General features: G+C 37.9%; 1 protein-coding gene across 1 annotated transcript in view; it reads right to left on the bottom strand.

Annotated features, from left to right (window-relative positions):
* LOC131067021 (uncharacterized) overlaps window positions 1-20,431 on the bottom strand; it is a 101,313-nt gene extending 80,882 nt beyond the window's left edge. Inside the window, exons 1-3 of the mRNA XM_058001955.1 lie at window positions 20,015-20,431; window positions 19,867-19,910; window positions 18,273-18,353 (exon numbers count right to left, since the gene is read on the bottom strand). Of these exons, the coding sequence (XP_057857938.1) occupies window positions 18,273-18,353; window positions 19,867-19,910; window positions 20,015-20,222 (333 nt within the window). The 5' untranslated portion in view covers window positions 20,223-20,431. The remainder of the gene's footprint in view (window positions 1-18,272; window positions 18,354-19,866; window positions 19,911-20,014) is intronic.
* Between the last annotated feature and the right edge of the window lie 2,386 nt (window positions 20,432-22,817).

The raw sequence follows: 22,817 nt of genomic DNA, 5'->3' as shown, positions 1-22,817 counted from the left end.
ATGCATTAGTTCTAGGTTTTGGTCAAAGTAGAATGTCTTATGGAGAATTTCGCTCTGGACCCTTTAGAAAGGTCAGGAGTGAAATTCGCTTTAGACCCTTTGGAAGGGTCAGGAGAGAAATTTGACATTTTGGTCTCTCCGTCAGGATCATTTTATGGAATATAACATTTAAGTATCTCACTTATACTTTTAAGTTATATTCCATATATACTTCTAGGATGTTTGAGAGTGGTTTCGGACCTCCAGGAGTTATATTGCAAAATCTAGTTTTTGGAGGATTCTTCAGTTTTCCAGACTTAGTCAAATTTCATGATCAGGGCATTCCAGACTTAGCCAAATTTTAGGGCATTTGAAGATTAAGATGACATTCCAAACTTCATCACTCACCAACTTGACCTAGCTCGGACCTTCAAGAATGATACCCACTCACAAAGCAAGACACAATTGGCAACAAGAGCAAAACCAGGCCCTAAGGAAGACTCTCAAAGAAACCCTAACCTGGAGCACCTGCTGACTCCCCTGGCTCAAGCAAAGCCTACCATCCTATTGATCCCCTAGCAACACTCAAAATGCAAAGGCTAACAGACAAACCCTAAACACCTAGAAAGCAAACCCCAGAAAGCAAAAAAAGTAGGGATCCCCATTTGCAATGGGGCGATGTGTGAATACGTCACAAAACGGCCCCAAGTTGGGGTCAAGGGGCGGGGTCGAGGGGCAGCGCCCCGTGAGGCCAAAAATACTTTTATTATTTTATAAAGGTGTCGGGTGTTATTTTTCTATTGGCCCACGTCCAATTAGGTTTACCCCTTAACCCCAAAAAAGTCAAAAAGGGGGGGAGTTACGCCAAATGAAGGCAAAAAAAAGGAAAAAATACTCATTTTTAAAGCTTGCCTGAGGGTTGTTTTGGGTCGCGCGAGTCCATTTGAAAGACTTGCGAGTCCGTGCAAAAGACTCGTGAGTCTTTCAAATGGACTCGCCTTGCGAGTCCTTGGCGAGTCGACTCATGGCTCCCACAGACTCGTGAGTCCGTGGCGAGTCCACGAGTTTTTAAACTATGCTTTAGACCATGTCTGCAAAATATCAGTGCAACTTCCACAATATCTCTGTTAGATTGACAAAAAAATTGACTATCATGGAAAATGGAAGCTCAAAGAAGTTGGGAATTTGTTCACAGGATGTCCATGATCACATACAACCATTTGGCTTTGACCAATAGATTCATCAAACAATATCAACAGACAAATTAACAAAATAGTCAAATTGATGTCAATACTTACGGGTTACGACTAACAAACAGGTCACTAGATGCACATTCAAATGATATGCTAAACTTCATTTCAGAATCACAATGCAGCAGGATGAAAGCATGGCAATCAGAGTAATATATTCATTATAAACATTAAAAAACATTAATTTTGATGGTTGGTAAAACCTCTTTAATTTTATGACTAAAGGGCAACCCCATTAATGCATTATGGTAGTAGAGGAAAGCTGCCAACTAGTAAAGTTTTTCATGAATATATGGATGCATGTACTTTGCCCTAATCAGTTTAAACAGCGTATCACTCTCACCATGTTGTAGGAAACTATTAATTTTAACTCTGTTTTGATGTCAAATAACTGGATGTAATTAATACCAATTTCTATTGGCTTTTTAATCATCATATTCCCCTATTTTTAACCATTTCAAAATAAGATGGTGTTGTGTTTCATATCCTTGCAATTTGTGAAGTTATAAATTGCCACTAACAACTCCTTTGTCAACATTTTAGTTTTCATAGATTTAATTTCATCAACTTTGTTTGAAATTTCATCAACTTTCACACACAGACACACAAACACACAGATATTTCACCAGGAAAGATAAATGATACCTAAGTTACCGGGTTCGCCCTTGGACCCCCCTGGTACCGGTCCTGGTTCGAACGGGTTCCTAGTTCGGGTCCGGTTCATACTGGGTTCGACCAGGGTTCGAAAAACCTAGAGGTGGTTTGTCCCTGGTTGAACCCAGGTGGTTGGGCGGCCCAAAAAAGCAAATTATATGCAAAAAATTTTTTTTTTTGAATTCCGCCTACTAAAAAGTGAAACTTATATCCTAAAAGTGACTTCTAAAACATTATATTCACTCATTTCACCTCATTTGTGTTGCAAACATATATTTTATGAGAGCAGGTTGAAGAAAGGGTGAACAAAATTTGGCTTCCAAGATCAAAGAGGAGTTGAAGACTGAAGTTTGTTTTGTTGTTTATATGATGCTATGTGACATGCAAATTTTTAATTCATGCTTATAGGCTTCACAAATATCAATATATATATATAAAGAATTTACATGTTTTTGTACTAACGAACCCAAACGAACCCAAACCCCTTTTCAAATTTTTGTTGTACCGGTGTACCGAGTTCTTTGAACCCGAACCCGAACCCGAACCGGTAACTTAGAATGATACTATTGAGATGATTTGTAAATGTACAATAGCCTTGCCTAAATAGGCAAGAGATGATGAGGTAGTTAAAACTACGCTTGATACAAAATTAAATGCATGATACATTATGGAACTAATATTAAATAATGAGCTATGACTCATCTCTATCTAGAATGACACCTAAGATGACTAACATGAACAATATTAAATGAGAGTTCCATTTGACAACTAAGTCATCCTAAGTAAACTTAACATGTGTGAATAAGTGATAACTAAAAACTAGTTAGGATATGTTCTTATTCACACCAATAGAGTCCATGCCTTTTAGTCTATTTTTTCAACAAACTTCTCTTTGAATCCAAATCTTTAGTCTGGTAAATAGCTCATTTTGTGCCTCTTATTAATTTTTTGACATCATTAAATTGAAGTTATATATTATAATTCTTAAACAAAACACTTGTACACTGTTAGACCACATTAACTCAATGAACATGCCCATTTTATGTACCAAAGGATACCATATTATTGTTTGGAATACTGTCAATGATGTCAAAGGCACTCAGTGGAGATTGTTGGCAAAGATATCATCATTGATGTCAAAAGAGTATCGATGAGATTGTTGAACATATTGTCATTGATATCAAAGCATAATTCATTGATATCAACAAGGAAATAATTTATGTCACAATGATCTTATCAATGAAGAATAGGGAATATCTTATTGTGAGATTTTGCCAAGATCAAGGGCACAATGAAAAGCATAAAGAGAGACAATAGAATGACAAAAACAAACTGTATTCTCATCAATATACAAATGATCAACTGGATTAACCAATACAATGAATATGAGTCTGCTTATATAGGCAAGGCCATATGGATATACGAGCACACAATCATGACATGTGGCTCAATAAGAAACAAGGGTAGGTAAGAAATACTAGGGGTAGGTAGGAGAAATAATATAATATTCCACAAGAGGTGGATGACCCACCGAATGTGGAGTGTAACAGCAAGATAAGACCACCAAAGGTGGAATTTCTCCTACAAGCTATATCCCTATGTGCACACTTCCCTAAGTGTCTCATATCCAAACTACGAAGAGATGCTCTATCCTAAGTTAACTTAAGTAAAGTGTAATAATATACATGATGAATATTTATTTACACCAACACCCCCCCTTAAGTGCAACTTAGGGGAATGAAGACTCAAGTCAACAATGCAAGATGGGTCTCGACTACTAGGCCATGATAGGTACCCGTGTACAAAATGCAAATGCAAGCAAAACTATGCAATGCAATCTCTCACAAACAGAGAAAGGGAGAAAACACAGTGGGGAAAAAACTCCACCCCAAAAGAGAGATGAATGTACAAAAGACTCTCAAAGAAGAAGGACAAAACCTCAAAGAGGAAAAAGTCCCCCCCATAAGTGAGGAAGGAGAAGTCAGCTGACCCCCCCTAATGAGACATCCCGCACCCCCAAGAGAGCTCGCAGCTGCTGGAACTTACTCTCGGTGAAAGGTTTGGTAAAGATGTCGGCAACCTGCTCTGTTGTAGGACAATACTACAAATCAATGACCTACTCTTGAATCAACTCTCGGATGTAGTGCATATGGATCTCGATGTGTTTGGTCTGTTGATGCTGGACCGGGTTCTTCGAGATTGCAATAGCACTTTGATTGTCACAATGTAGAACTGTCGACCGTGGAAATGTGAACCCAAACTCTGTGAGAATCTGCTGAAGCCAAATGGTCTCAGTCGCTGTGTTAACAACTCCTCGATACTTAGCCTCAGTCAAAGAGAGAGCAATAGCATGCTGCTTCTTGCTCTGCCAACAAATGGGGCCCGAACCAAGGTGAAAGTTGTAACTTGAAGTAGACTTACGATCATCAAGATCGCCAGCCCAATCGGAGTCAGTGTAACCAACCAAGCGAAGTCCTATGCCTGCTGCATAGTGAATCCCATAGTGATGTGTACCCTAGATGTAATGAAGGATGCATTTGGTGGCTTTCCAATGAAGCTCATGTGGTTCCTGCATGAAGCGGGAAACCATGCCAACCGCAAATGAAATATCAGGGCGTGTGTGAGTCAAGTAGATGAGACTACCCACAAGCTGACAATACAATGTGGCATCAACTGGTGGAGAAGAACAACAAGCCTCAAGCTTGACTCTTGAAAGAAAGGGAGTCGGTGCAGGCTTACAATCAATCATATGAAAGCATGCAAGTAGATCAAGAGCATACTTGGGCTGCGATAGAGTAATCCCAAAAGGTGACTGTGAAATCTCTATCCCGAGAAAGTAGTGCAAAAGACCCAAGTCAGTCATAGCAAATCTATCATGCAAAGTAGATTTGACATTGCTAATGATGGATGCGGTGCTCCTTGTAATGATCAAATCATCAACATAGAGCACAAGTATCAAGTGAGAGTCATCCTGTCGCAAAATGTAGACATTCGGATTGGAATAACACCTAGTGAACCCTGCTGAGAGAAGAAAGAAATCCATCTTGGCATACCAAGCCTTGGGGGCCTGCTTAAGGCCATAGAGAGATTTCCTTAGTCTGCAAACCAAGGAAGAATCCTGGATGAAACCCTGTGGCTGCTCCATATAAATCTCCTCATCAAGATCACCATGAAGAAAAGCACTCTTCACATCCATCTGATGTACAGCCCAACCATGAGCTGCGGCAATAGCAAGTGTCAAGCGAATGGAGTTCATCTTGGCTACGGGCACAAAGGTCTTAGTATAGTCAACACCTGGAACCTGAGAGAAACCTTTCGCAACAAGCCGAGCCTTATACTTATCCACACTACCATCCGTTGCAAACTTGGTCCGATAGATCCACTTACATTGAACCATCTTTCTCCCCTTATGGAGAGGGACTAACTCCCATGTGTTGTTCCTAATCAAGGAACTATACTCTTCCTCCATAGCTTGGTCCCACTCAGGAACCCTTGATGCTTCCCGAAATGTCTGTGGATCGGAAGCGGTAGCAATGAATGCATGTGGAAGGTCCTGATGCTATGATCGAGTCATCTATGTATCTGAAGGATCCCCAACAAGAGAACCCGCTGACTCAAGTGTCTCTTAAGCCTAATGAGGTCTAGGTGGAGGTGGAGAACGAGTCTCCTCCACTGCTAGTGGACCTTGCGGAGGTGTACCCCTGTGAGTCGAAGTTGAAGGAGTCTCATCATCTGAATCACTAGCATCACTATCCACAATGGAGGAAGGTGGAGGAGGTAGAGAGTCTAAGCTAGGAGAGCTTTCCTCAATATGAACACTCCTCTCAATGAACACCTCATGTGTCTCAGGATCTATCAATCGATATGCCTTAACACCCCCAGGATATCCAACAAATATGCAAGGCCGACTCTGAGGTTCCAATGCCTTGCATTTCTGCGGAGGTATGCGAGCCCATGCTAGACACCCAAAGACTCTGAAATGTCTCACAATCGGTTTCCTACCAGCCCAAGCCTCAAAAGGAGTAATACCTTGTAAAGCTTTGTGAGGAACCCGATTCTGGATGTGTGTGGCACAACTGATAGCCTCTTCCCAAAAGGCGGGATCAATAGAACGTGCATGTATCATACAACTAGCCATTTCTTTGAGAGTTATATTCTTGCGCTCGGCAACTCCGTTTTGCTGTGGAGTGTATGCAATAGAATGCTGAAGATCAATCCCCTCAAATGTACAAAAATCCTCAAGTCTTTTGTTCACATATTCCCTTCCATTATCTGTACGAAGAATCTTGACCATTTTCTCGGATTACTTCTCCACACGAGTCTTGAAGTCCTGAAATCTGTCAAATACTTCACTCTTATGAATAAGAAAGTAGACCCAAGTGAAGCAGGAGTAGTCATCAATGAAGGTGAGGACATAGCGAGCCTTACTAAATGAAGGTGCTAGAAATGGACCTACTACATCGCTGTGAACAAGTTGAAGAACTTCCAAAGCTCTCCAAGCTTTCCCCTTATCAAACTTCTCCTCGTGATGCTTGCCCATGGAACATCCTGAACATACACCCTCTGAAAAACTGATTCGAGGTAGACCTGTGACCATGTCTTTTGTGTTGAGCTGCTGAAGATAGCAGTAGTTGAGGTGACCAAACCGCTCATGCCATAGCTTACTTTCTGAATTTGAATGAGTAAGCAAGGCCCTAGAAGGAGAACTTGGCACAAAGTGGGAGAATGAATAAAGCCTTGAGTTGTCATTGACTTGTTCCACTGCTACCAAGGCATCATCATCAAGTTCCTTTACCACAACTGAATCAGGTGTAAACTCAACCTTTTTCCCATTCCCATAGTGAGTGATTTGGTAGATAGAGAGAAGGTTGGTAGACAAGTTAGGAACATAAAGAACATTCTCAAATGTTCCATCATCCATGTCAATTGAACCTTTCCCTTCAACCTCAACTTGTGCATCATCACCTATGTAAATGTGAGGTACCTTTGATGGCTCCAATGAAGAAAACTGCTCCTTTATAGAACCCATGTGATAAGAGGCACCCGAGTCAAGTATCCACTGCTGTGAAGAACCTGTTTTAGCCACAAATGCTTGCCCTTTTCCCTTAGACTGTGAGGAAGAGGAAGGAGATGAATCCTTCTTTGTGTAGGCGGATGGCAAGTTGATGTTATTTTTCTTAAGAAGATTTGTCAACTCATCAACTTGCTTGGTGTAGCATCAATGCTCATCATGACCATACTTCTTGCAATATGCACAAGTTGGTTTATCCTTCTTAGGTGGAGTCCCCTTCTTGTAAGAGGATGAAAAATCGCCTTGTGATGAAGAGGATGATTGCCCTTTTTCCTGCTATGGCTTTGACTTAGATTGCTTCTTCTTCTTGTTGGAATCTTTGCCTTGACTCCCTTGATTAGCCACCAAAGCATTGGACTTTGAAGACTTGAGAAGCCCCATGTTCAACAACTTAGATTGTTCCAATATCAACATTTCCGTGAAAGCATCAAATGAAGGCATAGTGTAGGAACTCCCTACCATCAAACGATGAGTTTGGAAGCTTGAAACAAATGTTGCATATTTTGGTGCAAGCTTGTCCAACAAGTTGAATATCAATTGAGCATCCTTTTTGTCAATTCCACAATCCTTATGCTTTGCTCTTAGCTCATTTTCTTTGGTGACATAATCTTGGATTGTATCAAAACTCTTGGGATCCAAGTTGGTGAGCTCATTGTCAATCTTGTAACCTCTAATTTTATCAACTTGACCATACAATTTCTGAAACATATCCCAAGCCTCTTTGATTGTAGTACACTTCTCAATGTGAAAAATGAGGTCATCTGATACATACTTACGCAAAGTTCGAAGAGCCATGCAATTCTTAGTGAGCCATTCTAACTGAGCATTAGGATCAGCCTTAGGATCAGGTGTTGCTGCTATTGTTCCATCTATGTAATGTGTGAGACCTTTTTCCATTAATTTGCTCCATACTTAAATTTTCCAAGATGCATAATTATGTGGAGTTAAAGGTGGAAATTTATGAGGACTCATTGCAACAAAAATGAAAGAGCACAAGGAAAGAGAGGCACAATCACACAAGACACCCCCCCAAATTCACTCAATCAAAGAACCCACCCCAAAAATGATGATTTGGCACTTTATACTTAGTGTGTGTACAATGGGCCACTTGCAAAAAATGGCAAAGTGGACTTTTGATTTCAACTTTACAACTGCCTCAATGAGGCCAAAGGAGACCCAAACTAATAATGCAAGAGATCTAAACTAAGATCCAAGCAAATTACAAGTACCAAGTAGGCCAAAAAAGACCAATGTCTGAAATTACAATATCCACTCAAAATCTCTGAAAACTGATCATAGATTATGAAAGGAGACAAAAAAATATGCACTTTCAAAAAAAAAAGCACCTGAAAAGGAGGTCGTATGAGCTCAAACGAAGCCTTTGAAGTTGCAAAATTGAGGATTGGACAGGTACAGTTGAGAGAATCCGAAAATTCCGAAAAACCTGTGCACCAAAATCATAAAATAACCACACCACTACGAAGAGCACGAAAAATTAGCCCAAATAAATAAAATTGCATCAAAAAAAGAGCAAAATTGAGCAAGTTATGAGCCTCCAAAGTTGACCCAAAAATCCAAACTGCTCAACAAAGGGGGGTCTAAAATTTTCAAAAAATGCCGACGTCAACAAAACACTTTGCTAAATTTGATGCCCGAATTGGGCAAAAAATTTCTCCAACACCCAAAATTCAACTTTCACCAAAATAGGTCGAGTTTATACTCGATTTTTATGAAAATGGCCTCCCAGACACAATGGTGAGGTCGAAAACGCTCTAGAATGTCTTCAAAACACGCAGTACCTTTGATCCAAAAATAGAAGCCTTCCAAGATGTCTCCCAAAACCAATCAATGAAGCCCCAATAGCTCTAAAACCATGTGAGATTTTGCCAAGATCAAGGGTACAATGAAAAGCATAAAGAGAGACAATAGAATGACAAGAACAAACTATATTCTCATCAATATACAAATGATCAACTGAATTAACCAATACAATGAATATGAGCCTGCTTATATAGGCAAGGCCATATGGATATACGAACACACAATCATGACATGTGGCTCAATGAGAAACAGGGGTAGGTAGGAGAAATAATATAATATTCCACAAGAGGTGGATGACCCACCGAATGTGGAGTGTAACAACAAAATAAGACCACAAAAGGTGAAATTTCTCCTACAAGCTATATCCCTATGTGCACACTTCCCTAAGTGTCTCATATCCAAACTACGAAGAGATGTATTATCCTAAGTTAACTTAAGTAAAGTGTAATAATATCCATGATGAATATTTATTTACACCAACACTTATGAAGAGCATAAATTTATTAAAGTTTGAATTAATGGTGGTTAGTTAACAAATGGTCATTCTTTTATAAAAGGTTGTTTCCATTCAAAGGGATGCTTCCTTTCATGAAAAGGCATAAGGAGGATATAAAGGTAAAGAGAAGTTGGTGAGAGGAATACGGAAATGTAATAAAAGATTTGTGCGTAGAAAATTATGATATCATTCAAACAGATTTATTAATGAAGAGGTGTTATTAGCATATGAAATGAAGAATTATAATTTTTAAAGGTGAAAGGAGATGTCTCTAAATGAAATTGCCTGTCATGGGAAGATATAAAGAGAGCATTGAGTGAGCGATGATAGTGTGAGTTGTGTGTCCAAAAAAAAATCTCAGAAATAAAAATCAAATTGATTTGAAGATAAATAAAAGCATTTTAAAAAGGCAATCAAAAGGAATTGTTAACAAAAGGTGATATCTTTTCAAAAGGTTGCCTCTATTGAATGAGATGTCTTTAGTCAAATGTGAAAAGAATGTGAGTGTAATAATAAATAATAAATTTATGAAAGTCCATTATTCAAGCACAAGGAAATTAACAAGGAGTCGAGACAGATTTGTTAGTGAAAGATGTGACTATTCAAATGGTAGTATCCATTCAAAGAGTTGCATCCATTCATAGAATCATTAAAGATATAAAGGCAGATCATTCAAGTGGAATAATGAAAATAGTGTGTGGAGTAAAAAGAAAGTAGAGTGAGTGAGATATAAAAGATATATAATTCTGATATGAAGAATATTGCACAATAATGAAGGGTTACATCTCTTGGTGATGAGGTATGTTGAAGTGGTATAAGAGAAGATAAGTGAGAGGTGTGAAATGAAAAAAGGTTTAATGTAATATCCTTCCGTATAGTGAGCAGATTTATGAAGACTTTATAAGCAGATCTATGTAGACTCTAAGAGCATAATTGTGAAACTTATGAGACTTGAGAAGAGGGTTTCATGCAAAGAGAAAGAAGACTTTAAAGCAGAATTATAAGGCATATTGAAGAGAATTTTGTGATAAGTAGTATGGCAGATTTATCATAAGTTTTATGAGGATATTTGTTAGAATCAAGGGCCACTGAGAGGGGGGGGTGAATCAGTGTTCTGCAATCTTTAACATTCTTAATCTGATTCTTTAACCACCTAATCCAAATCGACAAAAGAAAGATGCAAACACATAAAGCAAATATCCACAACACCATAACACCAGATTTATATGTGGAAACCCCGGTTAAGGGAAAATCCACGGTGGAATTGAGACCCACAATATTAATATACTCTATGTTAGAAGTATAGAAATATTACATAAGGGGAATGCACATGCATCCAGGCACACTGCCTAGAGATCACTGCTCAAATTACAATACGAGCTATAACCCCGGAATGCTCACTGCCTTAAAAAATGATTACAAAAGATTAAAAGAAGGTTTGAACTATTGAATAGCATCAACAAATGCCCAAGTATAGTTCCGGTTAAGCACAAAACACATAATCTTACTCTGCTCTGCTACACTGCTTTGTTCTATTGTTCTGCATTATATCGGAGCACAATCCTTCATATGCATACATGAAACTGCACACAATCGCTCACAAACACTTTCCACACAATCACCGATATAAAAAATGATCATATCAATCGCTCTTATATATCCGCAACATCAAATTAGATATTTTACATGTCGACCCAAAAACGCATAACACGCAAATGAAACGTGTATACCAAGTTGGCTCAATCCGAACTCAAATGCATATGTGGACCAAAACAAATTGTCCACACGCTTCCCACATGTCAGCTAATCCTCAAACACAAATACAACCACCAAAATTACTCCGCACGATCCGCGCAACAAATATCCACACGTTACTGTTGATGAACATTGTTCTACTCAAAAACCTGTATACCTGAACTTCCAACTTACACAAGATTCATCACCGAGGGCCACAAACTTAGAATAGGGTAGATTACACATCCATAATTCTTTCCAGAGATCCGCAACACAAAATATTCAACCAAAATGAGGTACCAACCAAAACACCGTACACTGCCGGATGTCCTGTTCAAATTCACCGAACCCCACCATAGCTCAATTTGTCTTCCGGTATGAACAAATTAAGAACTGCAGATAGAATATTTGACATCAATTGCCATCAATGACAACATCTGATCATCTATGCAATGTCTCTTGCCAACAAGATAGAGATTGGTTTTGTGGTAGATTTACTGTCACCATAATAGCAAATTTGAGAAGAGAGTTACAACTCTTGTGAAGACAATTTGAATGAGGAGTCGATGCCTCTAAAGTGAATGAGGGGTTGGTGCCTCTACTGGCAAGTGCTCACGAATTGAAAGAGAGGTTGGTGCCTCTAGTAGGTTGGAACCTACAAAATTTGTAAGAGATTATCATAAGCAAGTAATTTGTCGTGGTTTTCTCCTGTAAGGGTTTCCACGTAAATATTATGTGTTATTGTTTTTTTCTTATGTGCATGATTATTGACGTTGAGTAAATGATGTTATTATGATTGATCAAGTTTTAAGTATGGTATTAAGTTTTTAAAAAGTAAATATTATCATTATGCTAATTCATTGCCTGCCCCTCACCCCCTGCCCCCCCTTAGTATAACCGTGTGCTCATCAATTATATTACATATAATTTGATAGAGATGCCAACATGTGGCACACATGCCCCTTAAATTAGTTATATTGAGTGATTAAATATATTAGGTAATGAGTAGGCTTACATGGGTTTAGTGGTTTACCCTTCCATCATGTTATTAGGAGGTCTATATAAAGAAGGTGAATATCATTATAAGGATATGTGAAGAGTGCGATATGTGTTTGGGATGTCTTGAAGATATAGTGTGGAGTGGATTCTCCCATGAGGAATATTGTATAGTGTTAACTACTGCAAGGATTTATTCTATTTCTGCATATATTAGATATTGGGGCATCTCAACTTGCACACATCTCTTGTCGTATGTATAATCTATCTTCTACAGTGTATTACTTCCATTTTATGAGTTGATCTTGTTGGTTTTAAGTGATCAGATTAGCAGTATAGAATAGAAAATCAGAATGCAAAGTAAATCATACACATAACACACATGTACCCTAGGAAAACCTCCCTCTTGGAGGAAAAACCCAGCAACCAAAGATCTCATATCTGATTAGATTAGATATAGCAGCAGATTACAATTTAACCCTTCTAGGGTACACAACAACTATAGCAAAACTTATCTGAACTTGGAAGATAGAGTGTATATGCAGGTCACTGTCAATCTAAGACAGAATTCGGCAGCCTTGACCTACTTCACAAGTCCTTGAACAAGTTCGACAGTCCAGGATGGTATCCGCTCAACCTTGAGGATGATCGCCCAGCTTGAGAACTCCAATTCGCTGCCTTAGACGGATTTGCCAATGCAGATGTAATTCGCTTGTATATGCAACAGTTCGCTGACCTTGTTTGTACTTCACTGATCACAGAAGTAGTTCGTTGATAGGATAGATTCGCTGATTGAGATGATATGTTTGAACAATGAATGTTGACTTGTATATATAGACGACTTAGCCTTTTGATTCTCCAAGTCGGCTAGCATAAGAACACATTTAATTACAAACAAATGCATTAAGTTGTAGCCAAGTTAGGTCCACACGTTACACAAGACCCCAACACATTACAACAAGATATTGATTATGGGACATGACTAAGGCCACGGGCCCATTAGTCATCCAAATGTGCTAGGTGTGCTAGGTCGGCCTTAGAAGGGCTCCGACCTAGCTACATATATCAACACTCCCTCTTAGCTAGGGAGGAGACCTTCTCAAGATCCGAGATACATGGATGTTCCCATGAAAAATGCAAATGAATACAACCACCATGGCTACTCCCATGGATGGTGTTCACCATAGCTACTCCCAGAGGGTGAACAAGCACGAGTGCTAAATCATAACATCCACCATGCCTACTCGCAGAGGGTGGGTCCACCATACCTACTCGCAAAGGGTGGAAAACCACAAGTACATCATGGAATTTCTTCCATCACATCCACCATGCCTACTCGCAGAGGGTGGAAGAGGGCTTTCACCTCAAACTTCTCCCAGAGAAAAGTGCATTACCACCATGCCTACTCGCAGAGGGTGGATCCACCATACCTACTTGCAGAGGGTGGAATGAGGGCTCTAGCCTCAGACTTCTCCCAGAGAAGAATGCATCACCACCATGCCTACTCGCAGAGGGTGGAACGAGGGCTTTCACCTCAAACTTCTCCTAGAGAAGAATGTATTAACCAGAAGATGTGGCTTCCTCTAAAACTAAAAGAAACTGGCTCCCTCTAAAGCTAAAGATGTCAAGCTCCCTCTAACATTTCCTCCTTTTAGAAAAGCAAGTCTTCATTTGACCTTTGCTCCTCCTGAGATGTCCCTATGCCAACTTCTGCAGAAGAAGCAAGAGGAGTAGACCTGAATTTGCAATCCTAAGCAAAATGACCTTACTTGTCACACTTAAAGCATTGGATGTGAGATAAGTCCTTTGTCCTTTTCGATTTAGGGGCAGGATCTGAATCTCTCTCTCTATCCCACTTCCTTCCTTTGCCTTTAACCATATGTGAAGCAAGGACTTGATTTTCTACATCATAATGATCACGCTCAATTCCTCTTGCTATCAACCGTGACTCTTCTTGTATGCAATCTTCTCTCAAACAATCGAACTTGGGAAGTTCTAATCTTGCACTAATTCCTTGAATGTAAGACTCCCAAGATGCCGAAAGACCATTGAGAGCAAGCATGGTCAAGTCATTGTCATCAACAACCTTCCCAATGGATGAGAGTTGATCTTCGAAATCAAAAATCCTCATGAAGTATGCTATGATGGATTCACATTTCATCATCTTGATGTGATGAAGTTGTTGCTTCAAGGCTAGGGCATGGCTGGTGTTGTTGATTTCGTACATCTCTTCCAATGTCTTGAACATTTCATTGGCAGTCTTCAGCTTGGAGATGATAGGTACAATATGATCCTTCATGGAGTCAACCAACATTCTCTGAGCTTGAAAATCTTTCTTCCTTCATGAAGTCTTTTCCTCTTCTGCCTCAGGTTCAATGGATGATCTCTCCACAAAGTCTGCAAGATCACTTCCACTCAATGCAAGCATGATTTGAAATCTCCATGATGTGAAGTTGGATGCACCATCCAATCTATCTTCAACCCTGAGACAGTTCAACATTTCGAATGAAGTGATAAGAGCAAATAGGAAGAGGAGGAACAACTACAATCAATTTGATTACCCCTAATTCAAACCAAGCTCTGATACCATGTTGATTTTAAGTGATCAGATTAGCAGTATAGAATAGAAAATCAGAATGCAAAGTAAATCATACACATAACACACATGTACCCTAGGAAAACCTCCCTCTTGGAGGAAAAACCCAGAAACCAAAGATCTCAGATTTGATTAGATTAGATATAGCAGCAGATTACAATTTAACCCTTCTAGGGTACACAACAACTATAGCAAAACTTATCTGAATCTGGAAGACAGAGTGTATATGCAGTGCACTGTCAATTTGAGACAGAAGTCGGCAGCCTTGACCTACTTCACAAGCCCTTGAACAAGTTCGACAGTCCAGGATGGTATTCGCTCAACCTTGAGGATGATCGCCCAACTTGAGAACTCCAATTCGCTGCCTTAGACGGATTTGCCAGTGCAGATGTGATTCACTTGTATATGCAACACTTTGCTGACCTTGTTTGTACTTCGTTGATCACATAAGTAGTTCGTTGATAGGATAGATTCGTTGAGTGAGATGATATGTTAAACAATGAATGCTGACTTGTATATATAGGCGACTTAGCCTTTTGATTCTCCAAGTCGGCTAGCATAAGGAACACATTTAATTACAAACAAATGCATTAAGGTGGCGCCAAATTAGGTCCACACGTTACACAAGACCCCAACACGTTACAACAAGATATTGATTATGGGACAAGACTAAGGCCACCGGCCCATTAGTCATCCGAACGTGCTAGGTGTGCTAGGTTGGCCCTAGAAGGGCTCTGACCTAGCTACATATCAACAGATCTTATCAGGTGATCTATCTTCTATATTGTTTTATTTCCATTATTATAGGTGTGGATGTTATCAGCCTAACTATGCAAATGTGTGATGACACTGTCCAGAATTTAGTGAAAAACACTTTAAACTACTTTACACTTGTAATGCTTAGGCAAAGAACTACCTAACATGATATACTTCTCAAAATTTAGATATGCGCTGTCAACTATTAGAAGGGTTCCCAAGAAAAAAAACCATAAAGTAAAGTTTTAATTCCCTGAATAACAATTTGGGCCACTTTGATTTACTCATACTCAAAGCCATTGGTGGAATTAAAATTTATGTTTCAATTAGGTGGACACATTTTAGGAAACAATTACAGTTTATTTCCACTCATTAATACATTATCAATGGGTCTTGTTGTGTTGTAAACACACACGCCCCATTGCAAATAGGGACCCCCACTTTTTCGCTTTTTAGATTAGGTAGTTTTGCTTAGTTTTGTTTTTGTTTGGCAATAATTTTGATCTTTCAGCCTTTAGAGGGGTTTTGTATTGTCAGTCCAAGAATGCAATTGATTGATCCTTGAAATGAGTTAGAGTGTGATACTTGTCCTTGGATGGGTAGGTCGAGTCAGGAGTTAAAGTTTCGAGTCCGGAATCCATGAATCAACGTCAGGATTGGGAATTGAGATCGAAAATGCAAAATGTTGAGAGAAAATTCCAAGGAATGTGATACCAAGACAAAGAAAAATCCTATCAAGGTCGGAATTTTCTAACCTTGACAGGACAGAAAATAAGGGAAATTTTGTAAAATTCTTGGACAAAAGTGCAATTAAGTGACCCTTGTTTGAGACAAGGAATTCCTAAATTAAGATTTAGATTCCATTTTTGGAGTAAGGAATTCACAAAATTCATTCAAAATCCCTATTCAAGTGGGGAATTCCAAAATCAAAATGCAAAGTCCACGTTACAAACTTGGACTCACATTCAAGTTTTGATTTTTTCCTTGGCAAATCCATGGAATTCATTGAGAAATTCATCATAACGCCCACTTGTCCATGCACAACCTTGTTTAGCACTTGGAATTCCTTGCTACACCTTGTCTAGCGCTCAAGAATCCGAAACAACCTTTCTCTAGAACTCAATTGCCCTAGACAACCCTGCTCCAGCGCCCACTTGTCCTAGACAACCCCTCATTTGTGCCCTTTAATCCATGGACACATGCAAATACTGCTAGGGTAGAGTTTATGGGGTTAGGTTGGCTGATTTGAGGGAAAATAAAGATTTAAAAGCTGGCTGACTTATTGTGAATTAATTCAAATTTGATAATACAAACCCTTGTTTATGTCGGCCTCACTATGGAGTTTTCTATTTCTAAGGGGAGCATATACATAAGAAGATCAAATCCACATTAAGGGCGAAATTCCACCTAAACGAGCAGACCTGAGTTGAATTTCTAATTTGGAATACCAGGTTGAAGTGTGGAATTGCTAGGTGAGTGCTCACCTTATAGCATCCAAGTTAATGAATTTCCCTCTTCAAGAAGGCCGAGCTGATTTGAGAATTCTCTCTAAAATGCAATAAAATCCAAGGAGAAGTGGCTGGCCAACCTGGAGTAAAGTGAAAATAATTTGCAAATTGAAAAAAAAACAAAAGAAAATGTTTTATAGCCGACCTCATTTCAAGGAAAGGTATCTCCATGTGCACATATAAAGGGCGAATTTAACAAGAAAGGCCATCAAGAACCAATTCACATCAGCCAATAAAGTGCAGAATTCAAGAGCAGAGGGCAAGCGAATTATGGCAGACTTTGATGAAGGTGGAATCAAACCTAAAGAAAAGTGTATCGGACCTAGATAAGGACGAAAGAATCATTTCCTCTACCATTTCCAAACAAATTAAAGGCAGATGCAAGTGAATAAGGAGCAGAGAAGATGCGAATTAAAGAAGAAAGGTGCAAATTTCTACAAAGAGATCAAATTTAAATCAAGTGTTGAAGGTGAAAAGGAAGAGATTGACATGGAAAGCCAGCAAGGAAGGTTGTTTATAGAAGGAGAAACAAGGAATTTAGAGGGTGCCATGGTAGTGGACGAAGAAGGAATCTCAATGGCAGCAGGGTTTTACCTGGTGGATGGGCTGGAGTTGTTTATATTATGAGTTCAGATGCTTCATGACCATCAACTCCAACTGATATTTTGATGTTAGAAGAAGGGAAGGAAGGTGAGGTCAACATGAGCTTGATGTGGTGGGGTGAAGAAGATTTGAATGTTAATTCACACTCTGAGGCTATCACCAGCGCACTTTTGCAGGTTTCTTTATCTATAGTCTTCTATGTTTCTGGTCTAGTGTTCTATTGTAATTAGTTTTCAAGTTTATGCAAAATAATTGTGTTTTCCCATTTCCAGTTCTGGATTATTTTGGATCTTTTCTGTAGCAGCTTATACTGCATATCGAGGTGCTCTGCCTATGAGTACACTTCCAAATGAATGGAAAGGTCCCCAACATAATTTCCTCTTCTATTTATAAAGAAAAAAGATAATAGTAATGTACCTAATTTTCTAAGCATATTCTTGTATTCTGTGAAAATTCCTAATAGTAGAAGGCTAAAAGATTTGCCAATTATTAAAAACTATTTCATTCCTCAGTTATAGATGTTAATGGATCAAAAAATCTTTAAGGTAGATAACTTAAATGAAATAGAAGATGAAACACGTGTCTTTTTAACAGTATGCGGTACAAATCCACATATTTGTACTCATGGCATATAGCTAGGAATCAAAAATCCTAAACTGAAGATCTATAGAAACAATCTTCTAAACAAGTAAACATACTTTAACAGATCTTACAGGTCCTACAGATCATTTTGACCTAAAGTACATTAAACTTATCTTTCCTTATTTCATCTCACTATACTAAAAAATCTAAGTGAACCTTAACGAACCTGCAAAGCTGCTGTTCTTTCTTTAGCAGAGGTTGGTTGTTTGTATACCGCTGACTGCCCATCACTCCTTTCAAAAATTTCCTACATCAGGTGTAATTATTTGAAATGGTCATAAATGTATACACAAAATTATAAAGCATCGATAAAACAGATGAAGAAACACATTTACTGTTACAACTATAAGGATATCTCATATCGAACACCATTACATGGGTATCTGCAAGTCAAAACCTAATACAAGAGCTTTAAACCAAGACAATCAAGCCAAGCTCAGAAAAATTATTTTAAAACTGACTATCAATAGAGACACTCTTTGCAAGAAGTATATATACACTTCAAGAAATCCAACAGACCAATTTGTGCCTAAGGGACATCACAAGTCACGTCATCCAATTTTCTTCAATGTATTAATTAATTAATATATTGTAGTGAGATTTTAAAACTGACTATCAATAGAGACACTCTTTGCAAGAAGTATATATACACTTCAAGAAATCCAACAGACCAATTTGTGCCTAAGGGACATCACAAGTCACGTCATCCAATTTTCTTCAATGTAGTAATTAATTAATATATTGTAGTGAGAAAATCTCTTAAACAAAACATAAATTTCTAGAAGCTCAAAAATTTCTAGGGATTTTTTTTTGAAATAGAATTGTAATTTGATTTGTTAAATCTACATGAATAATATAAAATATTTATACAAACTTGCTTCTGAACAAAAGTTTGCGTGTGTTGCTATGCAGATTTTCTAGAATCAACTGCATAACTTATATTTTCTGATTTCGTGCCTCTGCAGTACCCATCAGAGGGATAAAGTTAAAAGCAAGCCACCAGCGGGGATAAGTTTAACCCATTCATGATGAGTCCTGTGCAAAGATCCAAAATGTCGGCACTTAAAAATATTATACAGTTGATTCCAGAAGACACACACATTTACCCACTCTCCTTATGTTGGCAATTTTTCAAGAAACGTGTTCCCTAAATTTCATCTCCAGTTGGCAAGTACTATTTTAAAAAGATGAGAAAAATAGCCGTAATAAAGATGTCAGCTACTAAAACTTTCGTTTGTAATAGTTTTAGACCTTCAATTTTAGAATTTACGAGCAATGATAGCAAATATTGCACTCTATCTCGAGTTGAAAATGCATTACATTCAATGAATTTTATGATATCTTTTAAACATATTTTAGGTCTAAATAACTTGGATAGTTAATTTAATAGCTGTAATTTGCAAATGGGTAGGGAGCTAAACAAGCTAATTTCCGAGAGACGGCTATCAATCCGCTCAAGGATGGATTTGGTAACGTGTCCAGCCATGAGCACCATAGAAGTGGCCCATTCAAGCTCATGGGAGATCAGTCATAGAAGTAAAGAAATGACGAAGTGGGTCATTGAAGGAATAACTTGATTATTACATACTAAAAAACAATACTTAAAACTGTTAGTAGCGCTTAAAATCCAATTGCTTGAAAAAGGATTTAGAATTGTGCAGGTGCGTTTTTTCATTTATTTTAAACCTAATTGATGTTTAACATCTTCTTCTTCTTTTTCTTTTCTAAAAATTTAGTATAGAAGATTGAAAAAAACTTACAGGGGCCATCCACCTGCATACGTCACAGTCGATGCACTCATGATCTGAAAAGAATTGATGAACATTTCATTACAAATGAGGAGGAAATTACTGCTCTAGTTATTGTTTGTTATTTTGAAATAAGAATTTGTGAAATGAGAAGACTTACTGACATAAAATTCTCCATCTACGTTTTGAGGGCGTCTGTTTAATGGAGTGTGAGGACGGGCGTTAGCTAATGAGCAGGTGACGGAAGATAAAATAGGCTGTGCTTTAATGGTGGAGGTGCTGCTATTGATATGTTGCAGAAACTGAGTGCCTTTAATCCCAAATTGGGGTTTATAACTGAGGATGACAGAGGCGTTCAAAGCCGCCATTTTCAAACCTCTCAGATAATTGAGGCGGCCACAAACTTCGCAATTTATGTTTGTTTGGTATAAGAGCAGAGGAGAAATTCCAAATTATTCATTGATTCAAAATGAAGAGGACTAAGTTCATTCCGACCTGGATTTCTTTGAGGTCGACGGTCAAATGAAAAGAGATTTTAATAATGTAGACGAGATTAGGCTGAATGAGTTGATACAACGGCTGTCGTAAACATTTCTAGCCTCTTTTAATAGTATTTTTTTTTTTTAAATTGTTAAAAAAAAATAAAATAATAAAGTTTTGTTTTTAAAATATTATTGTTGAGTTTTTATTTTTAAGGTATCTTTTTATGGGAATGGTTGTTCTCCATACAAAATGATACCTCATCAAAAATACAAATTTGTATAACACAATCATTTTTCAGTTTCAACAATTTTTTAACATTTTCTCGACATTGAGAAGGCAGATTAAAAGGACCAAACCAATAAGAATTTGTTGTAATGTGTAGATTTTGCAATGAATTGTTAGAATTAAAATAGTGTGATCAAATTTCTGATGTATATATTTTTTTTAATTTTTTCTTAAAATATCAAAATAATTTGAATGAAAGTTGTGAATAATCTTACTAGTGTGATGTAAGCTATAAATTTTTTAACTTTTTAAGGTATAAAATCTTATAATTTTTTTATGCAAAATTATTTGCATGCCTATGATTTATTAGTTGTCAACAAATAAAGTAGTGAAATGTTAGAAATAAAATAGTTTGACCAAATTTTCTAATGTAAATTTTTTAACAAAATTTTCTATAAGTATTAAAATAATTTATCTACCATTTTATTATTACATCAATATGCATGAGCAAGGTCTATAGAAGTCAACGGTGTAACAAAAATAAAAAGTAGACTCACCTACAAAGAAACTAGATTTGATTTGTTAGTTTTTGTCATGGCAATAAAAAGTAGACTCACCTACAAAGAAATTGGATTTGATTTGTTAGTTTTTGCCATGGCAAGAATGAAGGAACACAATGGACCACTGAGAGGGGGGTGAATTAGTGGTGATCAGTAAAAACTTTTAGGTTTCTAAAAGATTTAAGCATCAATAACTTTAATCACAAGACTATGAACTATGAGCAAAGATGTTAAACTAAACAACACACACATAAGAAGCAAACCCATGACACAAGGTATACAAGGAAAACCCAATGTGGGAAAAACCTTGGTAAGAAATGTTGTTGGAGTCTATTGCTCCTATCCAGCCTCACAAGTAAAACACTGGTTACAAATTTTATGGGCACCAACCCAAAGGAGCACCAACCCCTAGCTCTGAGCACCCACTCAGAGATTACAGTAAAGATATATTCAATTACAAAATTAGGTACCTTGTTGCAAATGAGGTTTTGCAACTCACAAATATTCTTCTCTTGAGATTGAACTGACTCGTTTCTACTCTCTGATCTTAGGCTTCAATCTCAGCAATCATCTCTCTATCTGTCTTTGTCCTTGTTCTCTGCTCTCTGCTCTCTGCTCTCTTCTCTCTACTCTCTACTCTTTGTCTTCTGCTCGGATCACTTCTTCCTCTCTGCCTTTCTACCTTGGCTTCTACTCACTTTGGTTTCTACTACTCTCCCACTTGGTCTATGTTGCTTTCTCTCTTTTTCTATTCTGTCTTCTCTATCTCTGCACTGTCAACCTCTGGTCACTATTGCTCCCTATTCGTTTTCACTCTGCAACCATACCACACCATTCATTGTTCTCTCTTGAGATACTTTTCTTCTCCACAACAACACACACCCTTATCCAACTCTAATCACCACCTACTTTTTTGACAAGTCTATGTTTTTTTTTGTATTCAGCATACACCTCCAAGAGGTCAGTTAGATCATAACTCATCACATATCAGATAAGATCTATTTGCTTCGTTGTCATGCCACATGATCTGTACAATTCACAGACATCTTTGTACCTGTAGGATTTACCTCCAAGAATAGATTCAAAATCTAATATCCTCGACCTTTGAGAGATTGTGTTTGCTTACTGATTAGATTCTCTGTACACCATTCAGACAGATAGTCGTCATCCATAAATGTATTCTCCATGTCTTCCTATATAGGATTTCTATACTTGGCAATCTTCATCCTGGTAGATTTTCTCGAGCCTAAAAAAGAAGCTCACCAACTCCTTCTCCAACATGACGGTCATTGAATGCTACTACATTCTTCCTAGTCTGCTATGTACTTTGATTAGTAACTTTACTAATATACATCTATTTGGTGAGATCTGATTTCCTGCTTGTTGATCATCTTGAGCCACACACCAACAACCTGCAATGCGGTGGCCATTAAAGCACATCTATTCTATGTCGACCTACTCTAAAGATTTAACAGTAGTCTCCATTGTCACCGACCTCAGCATATCTGATTTGTCCTTTGACTTTTGCATTGATTGGGTTGACCAACTGCCATACTGAAGTCCATTGTCATCGACTTGTTCAAGTTTGATTTGTTTTGTGACCTCTGGAAGCCTCATGTCCTCATTATCATCATCCAAGTTACTTTGTCAGTCCTAATCAACATCCTTGTGGACATCTAAGTTTATCAGCTTGCA

Source organism: Cryptomeria japonica, chromosome 3, assembly GCF_030272615.1.
Source record: "Cryptomeria japonica chromosome 3, Sugi_1.0, whole genome shotgun sequence".
NCBI lineage: Eukaryota > Viridiplantae > Streptophyta > Pinopsida > Cupressales > Cupressaceae > Cryptomeria > Cryptomeria japonica.
This window is presented reverse-complemented; position numbering and strand designations above follow the sequence as displayed.